Source organism: Rhyacophila brunnea, unplaced genomic scaffold (genome assembly GCF_057557595.1).
Source record: "Rhyacophila brunnea isolate RB1 unplaced genomic scaffold, BYU_Rbru_1.0 scaffold_8, whole genome shotgun sequence".
Classification (NCBI taxonomy): Eukaryota; Metazoa; Arthropoda; class Insecta; order Trichoptera; family Rhyacophilidae; genus Rhyacophila; species Rhyacophila brunnea.
Window position 1 is genome coordinate 46,517,172 of NW_028233350.1, and position 14,703 is coordinate 46,531,874.

At 29.2% G+C, this 14,703-nt stretch overlaps 1 protein-coding gene across 2 annotated transcripts in view; it reads right to left on the reverse strand.

Annotated features, from left to right (window-relative positions):
- LOC147064293 (uncharacterized) overlaps nucleotides 1–14,703 on the reverse strand; it is a 527,685-nt gene that overhangs the window by 15,137 nt on the left and 497,845 nt on the right. For both annotated transcript variants that reach the window (XM_085958787.1, XM_085958786.1), the window contains 2 exons: nucleotides 10,715–10,835; nucleotides 2,015–2,187 (listed from right to left, as the gene is read on the reverse strand). In XM_085958787.1, coding sequence (XP_085814913.1) covers nucleotides 2,015–2,187; nucleotides 10,715–10,835 — 294 coding nt within the window. The remainder of the gene's footprint in view (nucleotides 1–2,014; nucleotides 2,188–10,714; nucleotides 10,836–14,703) is intronic.

Sequence of the window (14,703 nt, forward strand, 5' to 3'; positions counted from 1 at the left end):
AAATTAGATAAATTGTTTTTTAACGCTCACACATTTTTTTTTCTATAGACCTACGCAACTCTGAAAGTTATATTTTATAAGAAAATGACTTTTTACCTAATATGAGTACCTACCTGCTTTCGGTTGACTATACGTTATTTAATAAAAATATATGTAAGTATATACCAAACTAATTCTATATAAATAATTGAAAATGATTATGCCCGTTATCATTCACTTTGATAGGACATTCTAAATTTTATTGATACTATTAAAGCACAAAACCAATCGTGATAATTAATAAACTATGTGAAATTATATTATAAATTGTATTTTTTTTAGTTGACAAATAAATAGGTACCATAAAAATGTAACTTTAAATAATCAAACTTAATTTTTTTATATAGCCATGCAATATTACTCGTGAGCCACATTTATCTAAACTAATGAGTACAATTATAATAGCTTGACTTTCATTGATTCTCACTGACGTAACCAGCGTTGCCAATTCGACCGTTTTGTTGCGTATAGCGTTAAATCTAAAGTTTTTCTACGCCGCACGTTAAGCGTTCTGACTAGTACATGATAGTTGTTTGAAAATTAACATCAATTAAATAAACGTTACATACAACATATACGATAACCAAATGTCGTACAAACAGTAATAATTTATTACTTATTAGTTTTAAAATAAAAAAAATCTTGTCCAATCTTTACTTTCTTAAAAACAATGGTAATAATTATGACATTTTGTTTCTAAGTTACTATCATCCTAATATTTAGCTGGTTTAATATTTTTGTATTTTTAACTGGAGTTTATAAAAATAAATATACCTATTCAAATTTCGGATATCATTCAGCATTAAAAAAATATTCAGTTTTCCAAATACTGCATTGGCATACAAATCAACGAACGATATTAACATTCTGTCGTCTGATAATCATCCATAAATCTGAATATTTCAAATGAACTACTAACAGAGTATTTTTATTGTATGTATTGTACTAATTCAAGTATTTTTTTAAATAAATAATCTATTGTGTGCAACTAAACGATTATTAAATAAACCAAAACGTATCATGCTGTGAATACTATCAATAATAAAATAAGAAATTAATTAATATTTTTTAAGTAAATATTATGAGGTGTTAAAATCAATATTTGTATTTTTAATAAATTAAAATACCAACACCTTGGTACAAAATATATTTAAAAATATGATTATTGTATTAATTAAAATTTCTATCATTGAATAAGTTTTATGAATTCATATTATTATTATAATATCTTATTTCAATTCCATAATATTTATACAAATAAGTTACGCATGGCTTGCACAGTCTATCATCAAATTACTATACTTAATTATATTATAATTTGTATGGTTTCCCCTCAGAGAAAAACTCAATACGTAGAGAAATAATATTATGTTACATTGTTATGAGATTGTATTTTTGTGGATCGGTGTATTTTGTTACTGGGAGAAGATGGTATTATGTTTTCTATCTAATTTCAATTGGAGGTATTTTTCGAATATAGTAATATTAAAGCATACAATATTATATGTTATAATATATAAAAATAAACTATCATACCTGATCGTACCCAAATATTTATCAATACTAAACAATATGTATACATGTTCGCCATATTATAAATTTTTATATCATTACAAAATGTACCAACATAAACTTGAAATTCCTAAAATCGAATATCTTAAAAATTATAGATACTAAGAGGCTGAAAAATTGTAAATTTCGTTTTTTCGAAAGTGTTCTTTTTGACATATTAACGCTTTCGCTGCTGAAGAGATAATGAGATTTTAATTGCCCCCTTTAAAATGCACGTTAATTACATCGATCGGCCGCCTGGTCATTACGCACCGTGTGCGTCTTCCGCGTCCAAAGTATTAAGATACACTAGATCTCGGTTACGAAACAAATTTTTCAATTAATAAATGTATAAAATAAATGTAGAATAAATAATTATGATTTGAATATAATATATTAATCTAAGTTTAATAAATTTACATACCTGGATAGTAAATGGCTTCTTTTTTGACAACATAATTGGCCTGTGGTATCCTCAACTCGCAGACGAATTCTGTTGGTGATGGAAGAGCTTCGTCTTTCAATAAAACCCAGGATACGGCGTCGAACCTTCCACCTGACGGTGTGATGGACGTTGAGATACCATCAAGACGATCACTGTAACAAAGAATTTAACATGAATTTACGATTTTAAATAGGTATACTTAGTTGATATCTTTTATTACGATGATATTATAAAATACATAATAATATATTTTATATATACAATTAATGACGAAAGTTTTAAATATCTTTAATTTTAAAGTCGCTTTCTATTAACATCAATTAGTGATATAATTTTTATTCATAAATTTTATAAAAATAAGTACTACCTATAGGTATTGATGACCAATATAATATGTCAAAATATAACCTGTTTGCAGTGGATATTGCTACTGGAAGTGATATTCCAATCATCTAGATTTCTAGAAAATTTCTGGCGCCAACAGACATATTATTATATGACATACATTGAATAAAATACTAAAATGTCAATCATAAAAAAACTTAAATTGCAAGCTTCGTATTTTTCCGCTAGGTGCCTCAGGTAGGCAGAGTATTCACGTTTCAAAAAAAAATCAATCGATTTTAAGTTACAACCATTGATGCAACTCAATTAACATTAATAGTTTATTATAACTACTGAGTACATAGACCGTAAAATAATATTTATCGAAACTATGACAAAACGACATTAGCGGTATTTAAATAATGGATGTTATCCGTTTGCACGAACAAAACTTCAGCACTGCGTGACTGGGTTGATCCAAAGTTGAAAGCTTTACTCCCGTAATTACGGATAATTGAAAGTAATTCTCGTGAATTCGATTTATTCCTTGCAGTATGTAATTTATAAACAAATATTGTATCAACAATAATGTTTACTTAGTTAGTGACGCGACGGTGACTTCCGGTACAAACAGCTTTAAAGCTCACGTCATTTTTAATGTCATGTTCCAATTCAATATTAAAGAGATTTAGGGAAGGGTGATAATATATGCGAGCTTTAAAAGTTATGACAAACGCAATTAAGTTGAATATCCATTTATATAGCCCAAGCTAATGTTTGAGACTCTCGTGATTTCATAATAGAATCCAGTGAACTGATGTGTTTTCAAATTTCTTAATAATAATATGTTCAATAAATATAATCATCAAATAACATTATTCAAGATAAATCATCAAATTTAACGAATATTATTAAATTACAATACTTAAAAATATAAATTATCAATGAAATATCTCAAATTGCATGCTTCGTATATTTCCGCTAGTTGCCTCTGGTAGACTGAGTGCCTTACATCAGTGGTTTCCAAACTTTATGTTACTACGCCTCCCTTTTAAAAAAATCTAATCGTGGCGCCTCTCCCCCTTTATTTCATTAAATAATACAGACACCTTTTTTAAATAGTCAACAATTACTTATATTACATTACTTATATTATATTACAACAATTAATTATTTTCGTGCCTCCCTTTGCGACACTCCGCGCCTCCCAGTTTGGAAATCGCTGCCATAAATTGTAAAAAAACAATATTTTGTGTCTCCTTTAAAGTTGACAATATAAATTATAGTTTACCTCTCGCATATCTATATATATATATATTTTAATAATTTCCAAATAAAATCGTGAAACTTAAATACTATAAAATGAAAAAAATATGTATCAAAGTTATATTTGTGAGTGAAATTAACCAGAATAGCCTGCTTTTGACAAAAAAGAAATATAAATGAATATTATTTCACTATTTATTACTTTCAAAAATTCTAAGTAAGAATAAAAATATAAACCTTTTTATCATTATTAACATCAAATAGTTTTCTGTTGAAAGTAAATAAACAGTTATTACTAATTACGAAGATTTATTTTTTTCCTCAGCACGCAATAAACATTAGTACACCTTTGATATTAGGCTGATTATATTTTAACAGTATATTATAATTACGGTTGAGAGCAATAATAATAATTTATGAAAGCATGCATGAAATTGGAAAAGAAAACAAACATAACAGAATGTTTACCGCTGTGGGCCTGTACACAGAGTGACGTATCAAAGGCATTTATCATAAAATACACTTGGTGATTTATAAAGAAATTGTTATAATATTTTTAATACGGTTAGTAAGTGAAGTACAACAGTGATGGACAGTCTTTTTATCAGTACGGATAATTCATCCATTTTCTAATTCTTCGCAGAGTAAAATCGACGTATTATTTGAGAGGAAAAAATCTGTTCAAATCATATTGTCACTTCCATTGGCGGCCTTAGGCCCGAAAAAGAAGTAGGTCAATTTTGAATTATTATTTTAATTTGCCTTTTCGTTATATACTTAAAAAACGTATTGCAAATTACCTTTTTATACATTATAGAAGAAGCGCCAGAAATTGTTATAGGTAGATACTTACATACATTTACATTTTTCACATCGCCAACCATCGTTAACCGAAATTGCACACAACACGTTATATTTTTTTGTAAATTAGGCCCACTTGCCACGTCGCCAATGCCACAAAACTTTACAAAAATGTTATAAATCACTAAAAACCAAACTTTGTGTATCTATTTATTATAATAAATGTACCAAATACTTTTTAAATAAGATTAAAACAACTTTTTCAACAATCAGAAGTACGAGTTGTCATTGTTTACTGTAGTAGGTACCTACTGTATGACCAGTGAACTCAGAAATAATTATTTTCTGTGTGTACAACGATATATAAAATGTGTCTCTCTTTCATTTTCGGCAATGACCGAAATTGAGCCTAATTGTACGGATAAATAATATGAAAAAAAAATGCTTTGAGCTTTCTCTCCGTCTCACATATGCAAAAGAGAGAGAGAAAGAAACATAACCTATTTCTGGCAGATTGTAAATTGACCCAAGCGCGTTGATAGTCAAGTTAGACGTTGCGAGTGAGACTTGTGTGTATTGTAACTACATACACGTGCATAATATGCATTAGCGTACATCTAACGTTGACGCTTTAGCGTAGCCGATAGGTAATAATAATTATTACTAGATGATCTTCGTCAGCCTATTTCGCAAGTAATAATTACAATTTACATTGTATAGATATTTTTGGAAGGTCAATGACCATTTTACCTAAAGGGCCAGCCGCCATTGGTCATCTCAATACTACAACTAGATAACTTGATTTTCGCTGTTTTTGAGATAACTATTCAATAATATGATTCTACATTTTCTTCTCTACAAAATAATAAATCTACGTTAGTCAGAAATTAATGGGAACTGTATAAATCTTGTGTTTAATAATATGAGATAACCATAAACCATAAACGCCATAAATAAATAAAATAATATATCTATAATATTTTTTCATACAATTGAAAATTATTTAATTGTTCCCAATTATTAGACAAGCATAATTTTCCATTTTTATTTAAAATAATAATTATAGCCTAGGTATAAATGTTATCCAAGTAAAGTTTAAATTTAATTTTTCCAACAATTACCAAATCAGAATTATCGGTGACGATATATTATTATACTAGTCGGCATAATTAATTTAGACACAGTGATGTCTATATACGTTCAATGGAATTTATATTATTTTGCATGCATATTTGACGGAAGTTAGCTATTATGCAATAAAAAATAAATAAAACCAACCAAACTAAATCTTAATGGAAGACCAAAACCACCATTCATACAACTATCTCTTTGGAAACATAATATCATTATGTTTATGCGACAAATTGTTCTATAGGCGCCTACGTTTACTATTTATAGAGTGCCGAATATTTTTATGACGTCATAATATGTGTTAACTTAATACAAACGTGCTCGAATAATTCTGATTCCATTGAGATTAAACAGATGATACTGTGAGAATATTTTATAGATAGATATATTTTACAAAATTTGCCATCGACTATCAGTTACATAAACCAATTAATTATTTCTATTTATAAATACTACTAAATAGTTTGCCAGTCGAATCCCAAAAAACGGATAATTGTGAAAATATCGTGATAACTACTGTTTTATTAAAAAAAAAGACAAACCGTCATACAACCATGCCGACGGCTTGGTTAATATGCTCTTTCATTAGATTAATAATTTTAACTTGGTAAACGCTATACAATTGTTCATAAACTGCACCATGCCATACATAACAAATCATTGTCGCACCTCATCAAAAACTGACCGTCATCTGGGTAAAATCGTCAGCTTTATACTCGTTTAATTTTCTTCGTGTTAGCCCCAAATAAATAGCATGGCAGGTTGTGTACCACTCCCATAATCCCTGAATGGCGATGCGTATCTGGTAACAAGCCGCGCTAAACTATCCTTTTTCATGCAAATACTAAAATTTGCATATTTATAATCTGTGCAGGCTGTTATATATTTTTATTTTATTTTTAATTTCAACCGAGTATTGTTATTTGTTTTGTATAAAGTAAGTGCGTATTTACACCATATTTATATATAACTTGGCATTTTGATATAAACCCATCTACTGTGGCTTTGAATAATTTTGTTTGCTTTTTTCACTGGGTGAATACAAAGTAATGACAAATAAAATGTATATTTTTTATCTGAGATTTTAATTTGTGGTTTTCAATAATTGATAATAAACCCCTACCGACCAACTTCGACAAACGTGCTCTTTCTCTTTCCTCTTAACCTGCATATCATATATGTATCCAGTGCATTCATGATGCCCCTTAAAGGCGATTCGCTACCAAGCTCTATAATCTTGAACTATACCTGACCAACCATATGGCGAAAAAAATCGGTGTGTGTATTTATGTACGCGCGTTAGAAGCTATACTTCTTTGGCGTAACAAAAAAAAACTTGTGTTAAACTAGATTCTTTGACTAGCTCTTAATTATCTTGTTAAATTACGAACTCAAGAAAAAGGACCGCTTATTGGAACGCCGTTGGTTTATTTCTATACACTTTAACTTATATTACTAACTGACGTTTAATCGTTTGTTTATGTAAGGAATTGCAAATGGCCGACAATAATAAATTCGCTGCCTAGGCACCGGAACAATTCTAAACTATAATATTATACTCTATAATCGTCATGATTGCAGTATCATACTGTGGCGTAAAGGTAGTGCGTTCGGCTGATAATCGAACAATCGGTGGTTCGAATCCAATCGAGTGCATTTTTTTCGTGTGAAACAATAAATTATGTGTTACATGTCACACGCCAAAAATACACTCTGATCTGATTTTCCAAACGCGCCAAAATAAGTATAACTTCAAAAATACAGGATACCCATGCAAGTAACATGCTCTGGAAAAATTATGAAATATGTATGAAAAGCCGTCCGACCTAGTCGGTATAGAGGCTAATTAATTGTATTGCTCAAAATACTGGTGAAGATCTCATCATAAAGAATGCTCGTCAGTTTTGAATTAGCTTCGTGCTACGCTTGATTTAGACTAAGTGGGTATGGAGAGAGTAGAGAGAGAGAGAGAGAGAGAAATTTAGTGGGTCTATGTTTTTTTTGTTGTTTTTAATCGATCATTATTGCATTATATTAACATATTATGTGTCCCTCAAGAAAAAGAAAATCGTAATATTAAAACTACAAAAACGACAGTAGATCTGCCACACTAAGAGAGGATAACGGTACAGTATGCTCAGACTCATCATATATAGACAGATCGATGAAATACGCGCCAGAGGAAGATTTTTATAATTATTGATATGATTACATTTCTACCAAAGCAGATATTACTATGACGGTAGCTGATAGTGGATGGCGCGATTTCAGCTAATAAGATGTTAAAGACAAGAGGATGACAAAAATTATATTAACAATCACATTGTATACCTTTTTACCTAAAAACCAATCAATTTAGGTAATGAATGAGAGAGTAGTGCCATTTCAAAGGAAACGGTATTAGTTAGTAACCCTGACTATAAGAATTAAACCATTTTGGGGCTTTATGTATGAATGAATACGGTTAATAGTGAAACCATACTATTATATAATATATCCGTTTAATATGTTTTAACATAAAAATTGGAAGTAAAACATCTTAACGTGTATACCTAGTTGAAACTAAATTGAGGTATTGAATAAAAATATTCAAATCCAATATAAATGCGTTAACAGTAAATTAACTACACCCAGAGGAAATCATAATAAGGACACGTAAAAGAGATTCTTGATCGATTCCACTATTTTTTTAACATCGGTTACTACATAATGCAAGGCATTTTTATCTCCTTCCGGCAAATAAATCTAGGAGCACACTAAGTGTGCAGCTTGCTACAATAATGAAAATATAATGCAACATGACTGTCAGTTAATTTAATCATTAGCAATATTAAACTACTGTCAGTTTTAATTTATTTTATTTAGGAATATCTTTGCTGATTTATTTATTAGTAATTGTCATATTATATTTTGTTATTCACAATTAATTATTGATGCATGACATTATGATAAGAATTCATACTTTAATTATAAATAATAAAATAAATTGTTGGGTTATTTTATGATAAGCCTGTATTTGCATGGCAAAACCTGCCAGAGCTGGTAAATAACAGTATTTACAAGTACTCCCGAAGGTGAAAAACTTTGCAAATAATAACTTGAAGTTACCATTTACTAACGGTCATATTTACACAAAATAAAAGCTCCGAGAAAATTTTATTAACACTTTCAGCAAATTTATGTTTTCCATATTGAGGAAAATTTCATATAAGCTACCGTGAATGTAGGCATTATTAATTTTTGCTTTTTGAAAAAGATATTTTTTTAATTGTCCTTTTTCACATTATAAAACAATTTATTAAATTCATATTATTTACATAGTACATTATGTGGATAACTCTTGGTAATATTTAGTACCTATCTTGAGTAAACCCGACCCCATTTTGATTTATAAGTTAAACAGTGTTAAAGCTATTCCTATTAATATAATATTACCTTGAATGATATAGGACCAACTTGCCTTGAGTAAGGTAATGTAATAACACAATATTAAACATCATATTTCTAGTATAGTCAACATTAACTGTGTATTATTGTTATTATTGGTTTTCTTGATTATTGGTAACATCACTGCTAGGATAAAAAAAATGTAATGGTGTTAATACATCAAAAATGATTATTTGAAACACATTAGCGATTTCCGAAATACTTACATTCATATATTTGCGTTCGAGACAAACAGCCTTAATTTCTAAATTAATATATTGAAGGGATATTCGATTTATTACATAAATTATATTAAAAAGCGTAAGATCATATTGATATAAATATAAAAATAACAAGCAACACGTTTTTCTTGATTTTAAGCACAGACAATATTGTCATATATTTAGGGATGATGAGGTGGAGGAGATACAATATCGTGGTTGCTTAGTTGTTTGGGGGAGGGAGTTTATTGCTGATACCAGAATAAATAAATGGTATAATAAAGATGACAGCGTAAGATTATAATAGCGGATATGAATGTACTGATGAGATCGATGTGATCATGAGATTTATTGTATTAATGAACTGAGACTTGATTCGATTAGAATGATAGTTGACTATGGACTTGTGACGATAGTAGTGCGTCGTGTGACGGACTCGATGAGTAAGTGAGGATTCATACTTACTACTTACTTAGGATATTATGCTTACTCATTTGGGCCGCCTAGACGATATTTATAGTCTATCCCCTTTATATCGAGTGACTATCGGGAGTGAAGCATGATTATTGAATAGGGAGGCCTGACCGAGGCCAGGTTGGAGGTCTGCGTGATTGGATCTCATTCATGGATTGTCCTCCCAATTTTTACAAATGCAGAACATTATATTACATGAGATATTGTCGCAATTGACAAATCATAACAGACCCTACCAATCAAGTTATGATTGAGAAAATGCTGATGATCATTATTGCTCTATTATTTTGTTTTGACAACAAAGCATACATGTAAAAGCGAGTCACTCATGTAATGCTGAGTGGTATGATTGTTACTATATACATTCATATCGTGCCGATAAAGCGACAAGATATTTTTTACTGAATATGAATTGAGTTTAGCATGCTTTTTTCACTATTGTTAAGTATATCTGCATAATAATATGTCTCTTTCTAATAATTCCTCTCTTTACATTTTCAATAGCTTCATTCAGGCATTACAGTAAATGAACTTTTTGTGTTGAATACTTTAGTGGTCCTTTATCATATAGATTATTTTTGTAATTTTAAATATGTATTTAATATCAATGTACCTATTATCTTAAATAATAGCTTAAGTTATATTTATTGACCTGTATTTATTTTATTGAATAAAACTATATAATCATAAATTATTATTATGATTTTCACAATGTTTCACTTATCTTGATACTTAATATTACATTTATAAATAAATGTGCCTACATCATACAATATTTATCTTACTATAATAATATTTAATTCTTATTGTAGGACTAGTATTTTAATATTATAAGTTTGAGTAAGCCTCATTCTCATAATTATATAATTTATTCAGAAATATAAAAAAAACTGCCAGTTTTAATTAATTTCCAAAAAAATATTCTCAGTCGATTGTATCAGTATATGTATTAATCACTTGAGGTCGTTGAACGAAAATTGTGATTTATTTCAGTTATATTATAAGTCAGGTGAAAGTTAAATGTAGCGAATATTACCTGTCAGGTGTAGTGATCGTAATGTTTGGTCTCGGGTACATTCCATCGGCAGAGCACATCACTCTTACAGAGTCCTGCTCCCGCTGTTTATCTTGGACGAGTCTAAAGTTTCTCTCCGGAACTGAAACAAGAAAACTTACATTAAGGTAATCTATCAGTTATACAGGATAGGACACACTGTATGGCCGTACACACTCTAAGTAAACACTTTATTTATTATCTACTAATGTTTTTATTCAAGGTGAGTTATACAAAGGATTTAATATGAGCAAAGTAGAACATTTATATAAAAAAATCGCTTATTTATTTAATTATTATTAAAATGATGTACAACGTTATTTCATTTTTATATAAAAATATCTTTATTTTTATTCATCTTGATGAAAAAATGATATCTTGATGATATTGCAATTAATAAATAATATAATCAGAGGTGTATCAAGGTATTTTATTGCTCAAGATAGTGATAGAAACGCACCACTTATGTAATACAATAAAATTCTTATTCTTATGAATATTTCTAACTACACTACTTATACATTTTGAGTTCACCTATCGCTTACCATTTACAGATTCAAGGCAAGCCGATTTTTGTTATTAGAATAACAATTATATTACTCTCTATATTATATTTGCTAATAAATGATAGATAATGGATTTTTAATATAAAATATACCTAATAATGCAACAAAAGTGCTAAAGAATCATCAATAAACTAAAAATAAATTATTATTTTATAACGTGAAGTATATTTGCGACCCCAAATCAATCAATTATCACTAGTTATTGACGGATTGACAGATTCTATTTTAGAAAATTCATGAGAGCTCGAATTCTGTTGCTCGCCCACCTCTTGCTACGCCACTGAATATAATATAATATATTATGTAAAATTGATACTATTAACATACTGTATGTACTTTGTAAAATTTGAATTTAAATTCTAATATATTTAAGTTTTGTAAAGGGCGTTTTAATAAGAGCAGGAAATTTTATGTTTGCCACCTTTTTTCAGTAGTGTCGCTTTGCCATTTTAAACTTTCCTACACAGTCTAGAGTCTAGACTCTAGATATATAGAAAATAATACAGTACAACAAACAAAAAAAGTATCAACATATTCGTTTAACTACAATAATTGTGCAGCAAAAATTACGTGATATTTACTATTCGATGAAATCAAGTCATATATAACAAACAGACGTTAATAAGCAAAATTGTTGGATTCGAGGATTTGATAATGGTTTATGAAAAACCAATACATTTTGAGAAAATTACGACTTCGTGTAGCTTTTGGACAGAAGGTTTCATGATGCCGTACTCTATGAAACTGTGATTGGAAGTATGCTGATTACTGTGACATAATTACATTTTTTTGCACAAATTGGACGGAATGGACTTGAAAAATATACGGTTCCAACAGTATGGCACCACTTGTCATAATGCATAAAAAATACGAGAGTTATTGCTGACATTTTTCCTGGTCGTGTTATTTCCCATTTTGGCAACGATAATTACTATATTATTGCGTAAATTAAAATAAATGTGTTGCCGGATTCGACCTTGTAGTACCTTTAATCAATTACCTATCATTTCATCGTATTGAAATTGTGTCGAGTTTTTTTGTCATTAAGCGCAGAGTGCCATATTATTATACCCCTGTGTATAATTAATGCATATATAATTGTATACTTGTTTAATCTTCTGGATGTCATTAAATCTAAGTCAAAAAAATATTAATAGATATTCAAATTTATTTTTACTGTAACAGCAAAACATCTTTATGCATTAATCATATTAAAGCATTGTTTGTTGAAATACATGTTAAATATTCCCTGTTATCGGTATAACATGTCTACCACGAATTAAATATCAACGTCAAACCACCCCATACAATCAACACTGTACTTGCCATTTTAACATCGCCTTCTAGTCAAACAGTTCAGCACGTGATTCAGTAAGGCCAAACCACAACAATTTCCAATTAATTGTTGAACCGAAAGGCAGGTAGGCAGTAACCCCTCAAATCAACCCGCTGGCAGGGATAAACGTGGAAATGTCTACTGTCAGTTATGTTGTGGCATGGACATGTTATAAATATGAAGGAATATGCTCGTTTGGAAATTGAATTATTCGATGGTTTGTTTAAATAGCGTGTTAAACAAAAGAGAGAGACAGAAATTGAAATCCTTTCAAAGAACTAAAAGAGATTCATTATTTTTTATTCCACACCGTGATCTCTTATATGTGATTATTTTGCAAGATAGTCAGTAATCAACAATAATTACAAGATAAAAAGAACTTTTTATATACAACGTTTTTAAATTTTCTGTTAAATTATTATGCTCATTATGCTCAAACTTGTACTTATGATATGAAGTGAATAAAAAACAAACAAATATAGAATACTGAAATGTCATGTTGATTTCCATGGTAACACACGTATATGTAAATAATTAGTGGATTGGATTACGGATTTCTTCCGAAATAACTTTTCATACAAAACAGAATTAACTGAAAATGAATTCAATTCTACTTAAAGATGGCTAATAGTTCTGTTCTGATATATTCTAAAAGTTTCAAATGTCTAGCTAGTCGGGAAGTTAGTTAAAAATCGATTGCAAGATTTGTACTGGATAAACAACCACCGGACAAATAAGAATACGAGCTAATAAAAACGTTGTAAAATATAATAAACCTGTTAAAACTATCACAAACTAATAAGTACTTTTAAAAATCGATAAATAAATGGTTTTCGTCTACGATAATAGGTTTTTTCTATATTTATGAAAAGAAAATACTTGAAAAATCAATGATAAAAAAAATTGACAGTCATCTATATAACATTGATACAATTGTTTATTTAACATACATAACTTGAAAACACCTCAGATATCTACCTACTAGAAAAAATCATGTTTTTGAAAAAATACGATGCTCGACGGCATTTCAACCCACATAACCACTGGTATCACGCCAACTGTGCATTAACCAATTATGTTACGAGCCTTTTATCTATTTGCGACAATTTAAACTAGTGGGCCATACATGAAAATGTTTATGACATTGTGTTATTATTGAATATATACGCGATAACAATAGTTATACGAAATCCCTTCGAGCATCGTATTTTTTTTTTAATATGATTTTTTCTTGTTGGTATCTGAGGTGTTTTCAATTTATGTATGTTCAATATATGGAATATTATATTCTCAAAATCTAGTGAATTTTTCGTTGAATAAAAGAAATGGTTTATTAACAATAATTGTTTATGTTGCAATATTTTTGTTATTTTGTGTTATAATTAATAATGTTTTGATATATTGTCAAAAATGCTACGTGAGATATTATTATAATCAAATTTGAAAGAAAATCATATATTTTTTTTAATAATTGTCCATTACCCGATGACCGGAATAGCATAATCAGCTGCGTGCGCGATTATATTGAAATAATGTTATAAAATTTCGAGTATATTATTATATTGAAAAAAGTTTAATACGAAATATACCTATGTTATTGTCTGTTGTGCATACTCACCATTTTACCACAATGAGTTTAGGACGTAATAAATAATTATGCAATGAGTTTTCTACTAGTAATTCATTATTTAGTATTGCACACCCTGATCCATTATTAGATGTGTTTATAAAATAAACTGTGTTAATAATTGAGGTGCCGAGGATTAAACGAGTATGTACGAATCTAAGATGAAGTTAATGGTAGTCGATTGAACTGACAAGCTTGTCCTCATTAGTAAACTAAACCACTAGCCTTCGAGAGCTGCGAGAAGAAAAAATGGTGAAGAATTTTGATGTCCAAGAATACTATGATACGTCTCTCCAAGATATGGAAAAATCGCATCAAAATTAGTAAATAATCTGATACGTAGAGAGTTTGAGATGTAACGATGGCCGATCCTAAGAAGATTATATCGGCCTCCACTGAGGATTGAAATACTGATATTTCAAAACCGGTATTCCAATATTTT